The following is a 15,000-nucleotide window of genomic DNA, read 5'->3' on the forward strand; positions in this document are numbered from 1 at the left end:
CACACATGCATGTTCCTCTCATACCTGCTGACCAAGGTAGATACACACATGCATGTTCCTCTCATACCTGCTGACCAAGGTAGATACACACATGCATGTTCCTCTCATACCTGCTGACCAAGGTAGATACACACATGCATGTTCCTCTCATACCTGCTGACCAAGGTAGATACACACATGCATGTTCCTCTCATACCTGCTGACCAAGGTAGATACACACATGCATGTTCCTCTCATACCTGATGACCAAGGTAGATACACACATGCATGTTCCTCTCATACCTGCTGACCAAGGTAGATACACACATGCACCTGATGTATCTGGCGAAGGAGGCAATCACAATCACCGCTGGAAAACAATTATGTTCCTAGATTCCATACTAGCTAGATTCACTTAGATTAACTGCCATTAAAGTCAAGGTGATAGTTGGCTTTGAGCCATACAGTTGTACACAGTACAGCAGCGGGCTGTAACATTCCAAACATTATTTGCCTTCCTTCTTTTCCTCCCTCTCTCTGCTATTTATAAGCTCCTGTGTGTTAATGAGATGTTCGATGTTCCCTCTGTCCGTCTCCACTCTCTAACACACACACTGGTCTCCATTCACTAATCCCACATCTGGTCCCATCATCGATCCAAAGCCTCACGTGGTCCAGGCAGCCTAATGAGCTCCCCCAGCCTGCAGACCAGTCCCCCTGGTTGGGGAGTGTGCTCCACACCAGCCCTGGCCTCATTAAGAAACCTGGAGGATGGATGACCAGGGACCAGGGCCTGTGTCCGGATAGAGCTGCCCACATTACTGCCCTCACATGGGGCTAACACAGCACTGAGGCCAGTGTAGAGGTACAGGGTAGGATAGACTGATAATGGGGAGGTAGACAAGGAGTAGCTCAGGGGATGGTAAGCTAGTAAAGGTTGCGTTGGACAAGATGGTGTACACCTTCCTAAGTCTGCGGGTGGTTTTAACCTTCTAGTCTTGGAATTGTATCAACTCGCTACCCAAGGCTTTTTCTTGGGACATATAGTTAAATGCATTAAAAAGGAACAGTGGGTACATATTGAAGAGGCATATGCTCACCCCCAGAATCTTTTTGTGTGTATATTTTCTAAGTATAAAGTTAAGAACATTAATAACTTCCTAGTTAAGAACAGTGTAACCAATATCACTCCTTAAAAACATAACCCGTACTGTCCTTGGATAGCTTTTCACAATTCACTGATAGAATGTTCTACATGGAAAACTAAAAGCATAGAAACCATAAATGACTTGGTAACAGGAAATACATTTATTTCCATGACAGAATTAAAAAGCTATTTTGGACGGACCAATGTAGATATTTTCATTACTTAAAAGTTTCATATCAAGAAATGGAGTAATCTTGAGGGAACCCCATTTGAGTCAGAAAGTATATTCATATGATATGTATTATAGGCTCTCTGCAATGTTTTGCATATCTAACTAACAAAATGTAACTAACAATTTTACGGAAATCCAGTATAAACGAATGTATAAAATTGTATTACACAAATTCTACAGCACAACAGCAGAGTCCTGTCTTAGTGTAAAACTAACAGTGACTCAATAACCCATGCCTTCTGGGAACGCTATATCGTCCAAAAGTCATGGGCAGAGTGTCAGGGAAATTGCAAGATTATGTTATAATGCTTGTATTGCGTTATAATGGTTGTTTTATTCGACAGAATAGAGTGTTCTGTTAACTATTGTGTGTGTGTGTTCTACTGAGGATGGGTCTCTATGAGATAACACTGACAGAGGAGATTTACCATGTCTTTGGGTGATAAAAACTAAAGAGCATTCCAGAGAACATGAGTTAATGTTTCTGCTCTATAACCGTACCAGGGAGATGGTTCCCGTTTGGAGTCTTAACCTTGTGAACATTCTATGTATCTGTTGTTCGTCATGTAGGTTGAAAGGGGTGTATCTTGGCTTTCAAAGACCTTTGTACTTTTGTTTTATCACTCTCAACGGATCATTTGAAATGGTGAATCGTTGAAAGTCATTGCTATTGCAAAGCTCTTATTATTAATGATTTAGTTTAAGTATAACTCTGACTTTTGTGATATGTTTGTCTTTCCTCATTTGATAGTAAAGAAATTAACCACCACAAGTTGTCTGATAGAAGTATTACAATGTAAATGTACTGTTAACCTGTCTGTCTGCATACTTCCAGACATGGCATATGGGGGTGTAGTGAGGTACCCAATGGGTTGGACGATACTTTTCTCCTCAATCATCTTGAAAAAACGTATACTTCCAAACTGGAAATCAATCCTCCATCGTTAACACAATGGAAATGTCAAATAATTTATTATGTAAATGTTGAAAGTGTGTGGGCGACAGAGAGACTCAAAATGGTGCAGTTTGAGGCCGAGTGGCGCAGTGGTCTAAGACACTCCATATCAGTGTATGGAGGTGTCACTGCAGTACCTGGTTCGAAACCAGGCTGCATCACATCCGGCTGTGATTGGGAGTCCCATAGGGTGGCACATAATTGACCCAGCATTGTCCATGTTTGGCCGGGGGGGGTAAGTCGTCATTGTAAATAAGAATGTGTTCTTAACTGACTTGCCTAGTTAAATAAAGGTATTGCTGAGAGTAATACGGGTGCTGGAGGTGGGGGTAATAAGTGACCTTGTGGATGTTTGTGTGCATCTGTAAGTTTATGTATTGTAAAAACAAAAAATCGGAATCAAATTGTAAAAACTAGATGGTGTATTGATGTGCCTTTCCAAGTAAGGTAAATAGGCCCAAGCCAAGGTTATTTTTCTCTGCTAGATTTTTCTTTCTGCTAGAGAGCCAGGTTTTGAGCCCAGGATTTATGAGCACTGAAATATTTCAGAGCTCCACAAGTATCAAATGTAGAACATGTAATATTCATGTGTGACGTCATAGGTGATCATACAATCACTGTAGATGATTACACACACTATTTGTTTGTTTGTTTGTGTGTGCTGTCACAGTGATGTAATCCCATCTCTGAGACTAAAATGTCAGCCATGTTTACCCAACAGTCACCAAATCGGTGGCATGTGGGGGCTTATATGAATGTCTCTCCCCCAGGTAAATGTCAGTTTATCCCCTCATAATCTCCCTCTCAATCCCACCTCATACACACACCCTGCCCCTCATCAGCCAGGACTAGCCGGCCACCTACCTACCTACCTTCCAAACAACCAGGGGAGAGGTTATTGACCAAATGAACATTGATCATGTGCAGAAGTAATGAAAGTGAAGGAAGGGGGAGAGAGGGATGGAAGAGAGGGAGGGAGGGTGACAGTGGAGGAGCTAGGGAAGGGAGAGAGGAAGGAAGGACGGAGTGAAAGAGGAAGATGGCGGGAGGGGAGGTTTTATCTGCCTGAGAGGGAAACAAAATGGCAGACACAGGAACAACATACACTACCGTTCAAAAGTTTGGAAATGTCCTTGTTTTCCATGAAAACATACATGAAATGAGTTGCAAAATGAATAGGAAATATAGTCAAGATGTTGACAAGGTTATAAATAATGATTTTTAATTGAAATAATAATTGTGTCTTTCAAACTTTGCTTTCGTCAAAGAATCCTCCATTTGCAGCAATTACAGCCTTACAGACCTTTGGCATTCTAGTTGTCAATTTGTTGAGGTAATCTGAAGCAATTTCACCACTTCTTACGGTCAAGCTGCTCCCACAACAGCTCAATAGGGTTGAGATCCGGTGACTGTGCTGGTCACTACATTATAGACAGAATACCAGCAGACTGCTTCTTCCCTAAATAGTTATTGCATAGTTTGGAGTTGTGCTTTTGGTCATTGTCCTGTTGTAGGAGGAAATTGGCTCCAATTAAGCGCCGTCCACAACGTATCGCATGGCGTTGCAAAATGGAGGGATAGCCTTCCTTCTTCAAGATCCCTTTTACCCTGTACAAATCTCCCACTTTACCACCACCAAAGCACCCCCAGACCATAACATTGCCGCCACCATGCTTGACAGTTGGTGTCAAGTACTCCTCCAGCATCTTTTCATTTTTTCTGTGTCTCATGAATGTTCTTCTTTGTGATCCGAACAGCTCAAACTTAGATTAGTCTGTCGATGACACTTTTTTCCAATTTTCCTCTGTCCAGTGTCTGTGTTCTTTTGCCCATCATAATATTTTATTTTATTGGCCAGTCTGAGATATGGCTTTTTCTTTGCAACTCTGCCTAGAAGGCCAGCATCCCAGAGTCGCCTCTTCAATGTTGATGTTGAGACTGGTGTTTTGCGGGTACTATTTAATGAAGCTGCCAGTTGAAGACTTGTGAGGTTTCTGTTTCTCAAACTAGACACTCTAATGTACTTGTCCTCTTGCTCAGTTGTGCACCAGGGCCTCCCACTCCTCTTTATATTCTGGTTAGGGCCAGTTTGCACTGTTCTGTGAAGGGAGTAGTACACATCATTGTACAAGATCTTCAGTTGCTTGGCAATTTCTCACATGGAGTAGCCTTCATTTCTCAGAATGTCAAATTGTCAGTTTCTAGCTACAATAGTCATTTACAACATTAACTATCTCTACACTGTATTTCTGATCAATTCGATGTTATTTTAATGGACAAAAAATGTGCTTTTCTTTCAAAAACAAGGACATTTCTAAGTGACCCCAAACTTTTGAACGGTTGTGTATGTTTTATTGTCACATACACCAGATAGGTGCAGTGAAAAGTCTGTTTTACCGGGTCAGCCATAGTAGTTCATCGCCTCGGGCAAAAGTGCCTTGCTCAAAGGCACATCGACAGATTTTTTACCTTGTTGGCTCGGGTATTCGAATCACAAACCTTTCGGTTACTGGCCCAACGCTAGTAGTTGCCAAACAGATGATGTGATGGAATGCTGAAATGCAGAGCTGATGTAGTGCACTGTTCAGTCTGGTGTGTGGAAAAACATATCCCCAACAGGTGCAGTGAGAGAGAACAATGTACTTAGGTTCATTAAAACCTCCCACACTACGAACCGTCTGAGCCCAAGCCTGCATTCTACTTTACACATCACATCATTCTGTGATCTGACATGGAGAGAAAACACAGCAGCATTGTTCATAACACAGATATTTCCCTTTGTCTTTATAGTAGAATAACTATGAGTTTGTTATTCTGATTAAGGACCACACACTGCCAAATCACTGCAGTCCCAGATGGTCATTTTCTAAAATGCTGGAAATGGAGAGACTAAGAGGGAAATGGAAAGACGATACCTAGTTAGTTGCACAACTGAATGCATTCAACCAAAATGTGTCTTCCGTATTTAACCCAACCCCTCTGAATCAGAGCGGTGCATGGGGGCTGCCTTAATCAACATCCAATGTGCCCAGTTGTTGTTGGGGGTAAACTGCCTTGCTCATGGGCAGAACGACAGAATTCTCCACCTTGCCGGCTCAGGGATTCAAACCTTTCGGTTACTGGCCCAATACGCTTAACTGCTAGGCTACCTGCCAAACATATTCAAATAAAAAGGAGAAAACATGGGTTATACTGTGCGTGTGTAGGTGTTGTGTGACTCAGAGTGTGGGATGAGATGTGTGTTTGTGTGGGATGAGTGGCCGGCCGGATGGGTCAGCTTGGACCTCAGCGGGTACCTGGTAGCTACTCAGACCCACCTCAGACCCAGCTGTCCCAGAGCAGAGACTGGCACCCGGTACCCCACTGCCCGCTACCTGCCCTCTGGGTCCCTTCCAGGCCTCCAGGGGACTGAGAGGGTGAACAAGCAGACAGACAGAAGGACAGACTGAAGGAAGGATAGAAACTGGGGGAGGGGAAGGATAGAGTACTGAGGGGAATATAGACTGCTGGAGAAAGAGGAGGGATGTGTTCTTGAGAAACTGAAAAGATAGACTTCAAGAAAAAGAGGGGTGTTGTGTTTGTGTCTCTCCATTTGTATTCTAAGCAGGTTATATTGAATCCAGGAAGGGTTGGTACAAGCTGCTACATGTTATAGTGTGTCATTTGTATAAGTGCTTCATTCATCATTCTCTGTCCTCTCTCTCTCTCTCGCTCTCCCTGTCTCTCTCTCTCTCTCTCTCTCTCCTCTCTCTCTCTCGCTCTCCCTCTCTCTCTCTCTCTCTCTCTCTCTCTCTCTCCCTGTCTCTCTCTCCTCACTCTCTCTCTCTCCCTGTCTTTCTCTCTCTCTCTCTCTCTCCCTGTCTCTCTCGCTCTCTCTTCTCTCTATCTCGCTCTCCCTGTCTCTCTCTCCTCTCTCTCTCTCTCCCTGTCTCTCTCGCTCTCTCTCCTCTCTCTCTCGCTCTCCCTGTCTCTCTCTCCTCTCTCTCTCTCGCTCTCCCTCGCTCTCTCTCTAGACTGGTCAGGTGTAGAGTTGAGGCTCAACTCTAAGGAGACTGGTCAGATGGTCATCAGCACGGAGGTCAAGTTCTACAACTGCAGTGTTCACCAACTGTGAGTATCTTCCTCATCTACTCCTGCAGTCCTGGGCCGGTATTCACAGCCCCTCGCCTCCCCTGTAGTGTCAGTGTCTGACTATGTCCTTGTGTCTGAAGTCAGTCTGAGGAGCCTGTCTGAGTGGAACACAAAGTCACAGTCTGAGGAGCCTGTCTGAGTGGAACACAAAGTCACAGTCTGAGGAGCCTGTCTGAGTGGAACACAAAGTCACAGTCTGAGGAGCCTGTCTGGGTGGAACACAAAGTCACAGTGTACTCTATTAAGAGCTCTCACATCTACTCAGATAATCAGGCAGTAAACACACACACACACACAGAGCTGTGCACCCACACCCACCCACACTGCTATACCGGCGGGCGAATCAGCCTCATTCTTCTGAATTAAATCCTCCCATGTTTTTGCTCTGATGAATATTGCAGCATAAACAAGTCTGCATCATTTATCCAGCCTGGAAAAGCTCAATTAGACTATACATCAGTCCAACAATCAACTCCTCATTATACTGTACAGTAAGACTATAAGGAGGGACCAGTTACTGTACCAGTCATACTGTGGGGTTAGTCTGAATCAGTACCCAGCACCCTATATCGTGCACTACGTTTGACTAGGGCCCTCATACGGTTCTGGTCAAAAGTAGAGCACTATATAGGAAATTGGATGCCATTTCAGATGCAGTCATAGAGACATGGACCTCTTGTCAGAAAATTGTACAACCATTTTAATCAACATCACAGTGACACAACCCTTGAGCCTTGTTCACACTGCAGGCCTTGATGCTCAAATCAGTTTTGTTTTTCAAATCTTGTTTGGACTACTGGCTGTCCAAACAGCAAGTTACAAGTGACCAAATCAGATTGGTCACTAGTCCTTTTTCACTATCTACAGCAGTCAACTAGGTAGCTGTTTAGCTTTCTAGAACATTCACTCATTTGTTTGTAAACAGTTACCAAGCTAGTTATCTACCACATGTTCTTGTCAAACTGTCAACAGAGTAGCCAGCAAGCAACAAGATATACCGAATAACAGACTAACCATGTGAGGGCAAATAAATCAAATTTGACTGTTCAGACACAAGTCACATGGCCAGGAATCAGACTTGTATTTGATTTCCACCTACAATTGTAGGTGGTTTTTGGCTGTTCAGACTGCAGGGAGAAAAACAGATATGAATTGGACAAATAAATGGGATTTGAGTCACTCTAAAGTGCCAATGTGAGAACGGCTTTAGGGGACAGAGTATTGGGGGACAGAGTATCAGGGGGACAGAGTATTGGGGGACAGAGTATCAGGGGGACAGAGTATTGGGGGACAGAGTATCAGGGGGACAGAGTATTGGGGGACAGAGTATCAGGGGGACAGAGTATCAGGGGGACAGCTTATCAGGGGAACAGAGTATCAGGGGGACAGAGTATCAGGGGGACAGCTTATCAGGGGGACAGCTTATCAGGGGAACAGAGTATCAGGGGGACAGAGTATCAGGGGGACAGAGTATTGGGGGACAGAGTATCAGGGGGACAGAGAATCAGGGGGACAGCTTATCAGGGGAACAGAGTATCAGGGGGACAGAGTATCAGGGGGACAGAGTATCAGGGAGACAGAGTATCAGGGGGACAGCTTATCAGGGGAACAGAGTATCAGGCCAAGGCTTCCATCATGATGATGCTTGTAATAGTAGTAGTAGCAAACATGCTGACTGCTAGACTACGCAACACTGTCCCCTTCCTCCCTTCCTGAGAGGTCTGAGTCATGACATTGGCACAGAGACACGCACACACCCTGACATCATCTTATGCCCAAGTTTGTGTCTGCTGTTTCCCTGCCATCCCTCAACATTCTCTACCCCTCCTCCCTCATCTCATCCTAGAGAGGATTAACACAGAGCCATTGTTTGAGGTGGTTATAAATGCAGTATGCCTACATAGAGGATGCCAGCCATATCTCTACCCACCCCCCATGCCCACCATGCCCAGGGCATCTATGGCAGCACGCAGGCACCATGCCAGCTGGTAATTACAACCACATTACAATAACACTGGCCTAACGGTAATGACAGGATCAAGCTGTGCCAACATATTATTCATCCCCATTACTCACTTTACCTCCCTGACTCTGCTTCAGTCGCTGTGGTTCGTCCCAAATGGCATCCTGTTCCCTATTTAGAATACTACATTTCACCAGGGACCAGGTCAAACAAAGTGCACTAAATAGGAAAAAAATAGTGCCCTCTGTGTCCCGGTTGTAGCTGCTTTGCCTCGATTCACACAGACAGGTTAGGAAACCACTAGAAACTAGTTGGAGCGCTAGGTTGGCAGACTTCCTGTAAGAGCTAGGAGGTACCGTGCCAACCACAAGGGCATCAACAGCAGGTGCCCACTTGGGATCTGCTGCACTTGTTTCCTCCTTGGAGATTCATGCCCGTTTTGTGCCACCTCCTCCCACGTGACTGGTGCAGATTCCTGAGTGTCTGTCCTGTCCATCTGTTTGTCCTCTGTCTCCAGGTGTCTGTCCTGTGTGAACAGTGCCTTCCGCTGCCACTGGTGCAAGTACCGTAACCTGTGTACCCATGACCCCTCCAGCTGCTCCTTCCAGGAGGGACGCGTCAACGCCTCCGAGGTACGTACCATACACACACCACAGGAGGTTGGTGGCACCTTAATTGGGGAGGACGGACACGTGGTAATGGCTGGAGCGGGATACGGGGAATGGGATCAAATCAAATCAAATCAAATCAAATTTATTTATATAGCCCTTCGTACATCAGCTGATATCTCAAAGTGCTGTACAGAAACCCAGCCTAAAACCCCAAACAGCAAGCAATGCAGGTGTAGAAGCACGGTGGCTAGGAAAAACTCCCTAGAAAGGCCAATACCTAGGAAGAAACCTAGAGAGGAACCAGGCTATGTGGGGTGGCCAGTCCTCTTCTGGCTGTGCCGGGTGGAGATTATAACAGAACATGGTCAAGATGTTCAATGTTCATAAATGACCAGCATGGTCGAATAATAATAAGGCAGAACAGTTGAAACTAGAGCAGCAGCACAGTCAGGTGGAAGTTGAAACTGGAGCAGCAGCATGGCCATGGGATCAAATACATCAAACGGTTTCCATGTGTTTGATGCCATTCCATTTACTCCGTTCCAGCTATTATTATGAGCCGTCCTCCCCTCAGCAGCCTCCACTGACACACACACACACACTCTTCCTCTCCTCTCGCTCTCTGTGACAGTGGAGTGTGTTTACCGCCTATCTATCTATCTGGGTGTAAAGTAACACATTGATCTGTCTGTCTGAGAGTGAGAACAGACTACTGCTGCAGAGGACAGGAGGAGAGTGGCCTCTCTCTTCACACTTCCCTTTTGACACACTCCAAAGAGACCGACTGTGGCAGCACTGACTGATACACACACACACACATACACACCCACACACAGCTGTAGCTATTATTGGCCTCCCCCAGTTTTATGATCCTGCAGATGTTTCCTCCCGCTGTCTGTTGTCATCAGTGACAAAGCACTGGCTGCCATTTTAGAAGATTGACCCTCCGAGGTGATCCTATTATGTGAGAAAGGCTTTGGAGTGGAAGAAGTGGAGCAGCCAACAATCTCCAGCACCAGCCTCTATGGCCAGTTTGACCCTGCTACCTCCCTCCCCTCTCCCTCCATCACTCCTTCTCGTGTCAAGGGCTTTTGTTCTTTCATCCAGGGCTAGCCAGCTAGCTTCTATATGTGTGTCTGCTGCGTGTGTTTGTTGTTTGTGTGTATCCACTGTGATTGTTGTGTCTGTTAGTTTATTTGACCTTTAACCTTCCCCACCCCCCTCTCTAGGACTGTCCTCAGCTGGTGCGGTCGGGGGAGATTCTGATCCCAGCTGGGGAGGTGAAGCCCATCACCCTGAAGGCCCGGAACCTTCCCCAGCCCCAGTCTGGCCAGCGGGGGTACGAGTGCGTCCTCCACATCCAGGGGGTCAGCCACCGTGTCACCGCCCTGCGCTTCAACAGCTCCTCTGTACAGTGTCAGAACAGCTCGGTGGGTACACACTGCAGGGTTAGGGTTAGTAACATACAGTAACACACTGCAGGGTTAGGGTTAGTAACACACAGTAACACACTGCAGGGTTAGGATTAGTAACACACAGTAACACAGTGCAGGGTTAGGGTTAGTAACACACAGTAACACACTGCAGGGTTAGGGTTAGTAACACACAGTAACACACTGCAGGTTTAGGGTTAGTAACACACAGTAACACACTGCAGGGTTAGGGTTAGTAACACACAGTAACACAGTGCAGGGTTAGGGTTAGTAACACACAGTAACACAGTGCAGGGTTAGGGTTAGTAACACACAGTAACACACAGTAACACACAGTAACACACTGCAGAGTTAGGGTTAGTAACACACAGTAATACACTGCTGAGTTAGGGTTAGTAACACACAGTAACACACTACAGGGTTAGGGTTAGTAACACACAGTAATAGACTGCAGGGTTAGGGTTAGTAACACACAGTAATAGACTGCAGGGTTAGGGTTAGTAACACACAGTAACACAGTGCAGGGTTAAGGGTTAGTAACACACAGTAACACACTGCAGGTTTAGGGTTAGTAACACACAGTAATACACTGCAGAGTTAGGGTTAGTAACACACAGTAACACAGTGCAGGGTTAGGGTTAGTAACACACAGTAACACACTGCAGGGTTAGGGTTAGTAACACACAGTAACACACTGCAGGGTTAGGGTTAGTAACACACAGTAACACACTGCAGGGTTAGGGCTAGTAACACACAGTAACACACTGCAGTGTTAGGGTTAGTAACACACAGTAACACACTGCAGGGTTTGGGTTAGAACACACAGTAACACACTGCAGGGTTTGGGTTAGTAACACACAGTAACACACTGCAGGGTTAGGGTTAGTAACACACAGTAACACACTACAGGGTTAGGTTTAGTAACACACAGTAATAGACTGCAGGGTTAGGGTTAGTAACACACAGTAATAGACTGCAGGGTTAGGGTTAGTAACACACAGTAACACAGTGCAGGGTTAAGGGTTAGTAACACACAGTAACACACTGCAGGTTTAGGGTTAGTAACACACAGTAATACACTGCAGAGTTAGGGTTAGTAACACACAGTAACACACAGTAACACACTGCAGGGTTAGGGTTAGTAACTCACAGTAATACACTGCAGGGTTAGGGTTAGTAACACACAGTAACACACTGCAGGGTTAGAGTTAGTAACACACAGTAACACAGTGCAGGGTTAGGGTTAGTAACACACAGTAACACAGTGCAGGGTTAGGGTTAGTAACACACAGTAACACACAGTAACACACTGCAGAGTTAGGGTTAGTAACACACAGTAATACACTGCTGAGTTAGGGTTAGTAACACACAGTAACACACAGTAACACACTGCAGGGTTAGGGTTAGTAACTCACAGTAATACACTGCAGGGTTAGGGTTAGTAACACACAGTAACACACTGCAGGATTAGGGTTAGTAACACACAGTAATAGACTGCAGGGTTAGGGTTAGTAACACACAGTAACACACTGCAGGGTTAGGGTTAGTAACACACAGTAACACACTGCAGGGTTAGGGTTAGTAACACACAGTAACACAGTGCAGGGTTAGGGTTAGTAACACACAGTAACACACTGCAGGGTTAGGGTTAGTAACACACAGTAACACAGTGCAGGGTTAGGGTTAGTAACACACAGTAACATACTGCAGGGTTAGGGTTAGTAACACACAGTAACACACTGCAGGGTTAGGGTTAGTAACACACAGTAACACAGTGCAGGGTTAGGGTTAGTAACACACAGTAACACACTGCAGGGTTAGGGTTAGTAACACACAGTAACACAGTGCAGGGTTAGGGTTAGTAACACACAGTAACACACTGCAGGTTTAAGGGTTAGTAACACACAGTAACACACTGCAGGGTTAGGGTTAGTAACACACAGTAACACACTACAGGGTTAGGGTTAGTAACACACAGTAATAGACTGCAGGGTTAGGGTTAGTAACACACAGTAATAGACTGCAGGGTTAGGGTTAGTAACACACAGTAACACAGTGCAGGGTTAAGGGTTAGTAACACACAGTAACACACTGCAGGTTTAGGGTTAGTAACACACAGTAATACACTACAGAGTTAGGGTTAGTAACACACAGTAACACACAGTAACACACTGCAGGGTTAGGGTTAGTAACTCACAGTAATACACTGCAGGGTTAGGGTTAGTAACACACAGTAACACACTGCAGGATTAGGGTTAGTAACACACAGTAATAGACTGCAGGGTTAGGGTTAGTAACACACAGTAACACACTGCAGGGTTAGGGTTAGTAACACACAGTAACACAGTGCAGGGTTAGGGTTAGTAACACACAGTAACACACTGCAGGGTTAGGGTTAGTAACACACAGTAACACACTGCAGGGTTAGGGTTAGTAACACACAGTAACACAGTGCAGGGTTAAGGGTCAGTAACACACAGTAACACACTGCAGGGTTAGGGTTAGTAACACACAGTAACACACTGCAGGTTTAAGGGTTAGTAACACACAGTAACACACTGCAGGGTTAGGGTTAGTAACACACAGTAACACACTGCAGGGTTAGGGTTAGTAACACACAGTAACACACTGCAGGGTTAGGGTTAGTAAGTAACACACAGTAACACACTGCAGGGTTAGGGTTAGTAACACACAGTAACACACAGTAACACACTGCAGGGTTAGGGTTAGTAACACACAGTAACACACTGCAGGGTTAGGGTTAGTAACACACAGTAACACAGTGCAGGGTTAGGGTTAGTAACACACAGTAACACACAGTAACACACTGCAGGGTTAGGGTTAGTAACACACAGTAACACACTGCAGGGTTAGGGTTAGTAACACACAGTAACACAGTGCAGGGTTAGGGTTAGTAACACACAGTAACACAGTGCAGGGTTAGGGTTAGTAACACACAGTAACACAGTGCAGGGTTAGGGTTAGTAACACACAGTAACACACTGCAGGGTTAGGGTTAGTAACACACAGTAACACTGCAGGGTTAGGTTAGTAACACACAGTAACACACTGCAGGTTAGGGTTAGTAACACACAGTAACACACTGCAGTGTTAGGGTTAGTAACACACAGTAACACACTGCAGGGTTTGGGTTAGAACACACAGTAACACACTGCAGGGTTTGGGTTAGTAACACACAGTAACACACTGCAGGGTTAGGGTTAGTAACACACAGTAACACACTACAGGGTTAGGGTTAGTAACACACAGTAACACACTACAGGGTTAGGGTTAGTAACACACAGTAATAGACTGCAGGGTTAGGGTTAGTAACACACAGTAATAGACTGCAGGGTTAGGGTTAGTAACACACAGTAACACAGTGCAGGGTTAAGGGTTAGTAACACACAGTAACACACTGCAGGTTTAGGGTTAGTAACACACAGTAATACACTGCAGAGTTAGGGTTAGTAACACACAGTAACACACAGTAACACACTGCAGGGTTAGGGTTAGTAACTCACAGTAATACACTGCAGGGTTAGGGTTAGTAACACACAGTAACACACTGCAGGGTTAGGGTTAGTAACACACAGTAACACAGTGCAGGGTTAGGGTTAGTAACACACAGTAACACAGTGCAGGGTTAGGGTTAGTAACACACAGTAACACACAGTAACACACTGCAGAGTTAGGGTTAGTAACACACAGTAATACACTGCTGAGTTAGGGTTAGTAACACACAGTAACACACAGTAACACACTGCAGGGTTAGGGTTAGTAACTCACAGTAATACACTGCAGGGTTAGGGTTAGTAACACACAGTAACACACTGCAGGATTAGGGTTAGTAACACACAGTAATAGACTGCAGGGTTAGGGTTAGTAACACACAGTAACACACTGCAGGGTTAGGGTTAGTAACACACAGTAACACACTGCAGGGTTAGGGTTAGTAACACACAGTAACACAGTGCAGGGTTAGGGTTAGTAACACACAGTAACACACTGCAGGGTTAGGGTTAGTAACACACAGTAACACAGTGCAGGGTTAGGGTTAGTAACACACAGTAACATACTGCAGGGTTAGGGTTAGTAACACACATTAACACAGTGCAGGGTTAAGGGTCAGTAACACACAGTAACACACTGCAGGGTTAGGGTTAGTAACACACAGTAACACACTGCAGGTTTAAGGGTTAGTAACACACAGTAACACACTGCAGGGTTAGGGTTAGTAACACACAGTAACACACTGCAGGGTTAGGGTTAGTAACACACAGTAACACACTGCAGGGTTAGGGTTAGTAAGTAACACACAGTAACACACTGCAGGGTTAGGGTTAGTAACACACAGCAACACACTGCAAGTTTAGGGTTAGTAACACACAGTAACACAGTGCAGGGTTAGGGTTAGTAACACACAGTAACACACAGTAACACACTGCAGGGTTAGGGTTAGTAACACACAGTAACACACTGCAGGGTTAGGGTTAGTAACACACAGTAACCCACTGCAGGGTTAAGGGATAGTAACACACAGTAACAC

The 15,000-nt window shown here is 45.2% G+C and overlaps 1 protein-coding gene across 1 annotated transcript in view; it reads left to right on the forward strand.

Moving 5' to 3' along the window:
• Positions 1–15,000, forward strand: part of LOC109907047 (plexin-A2-like) — a 414,465-nt gene that overhangs the window by 274,293 nt on the left and 125,172 nt on the right. The window contains 3 exon segments of the mRNA XM_031793327.1: positions 6,327–6,423; positions 8,925–9,039; positions 10,248–10,452. Coding sequence (XP_031649187.1) covers positions 6,327–6,423; positions 8,925–9,039; positions 10,248–10,452 — 417 coding nt within the window.

The sequence above is a fragment of the Oncorhynchus kisutch genome, linkage group LG17, assembly GCF_002021735.2.
Source record: "Oncorhynchus kisutch isolate 150728-3 linkage group LG17, Okis_V2, whole genome shotgun sequence".
NCBI classification, from domain to species: domain Eukaryota; kingdom Metazoa; phylum Chordata; class Actinopteri; order Salmoniformes; family Salmonidae; genus Oncorhynchus; species Oncorhynchus kisutch.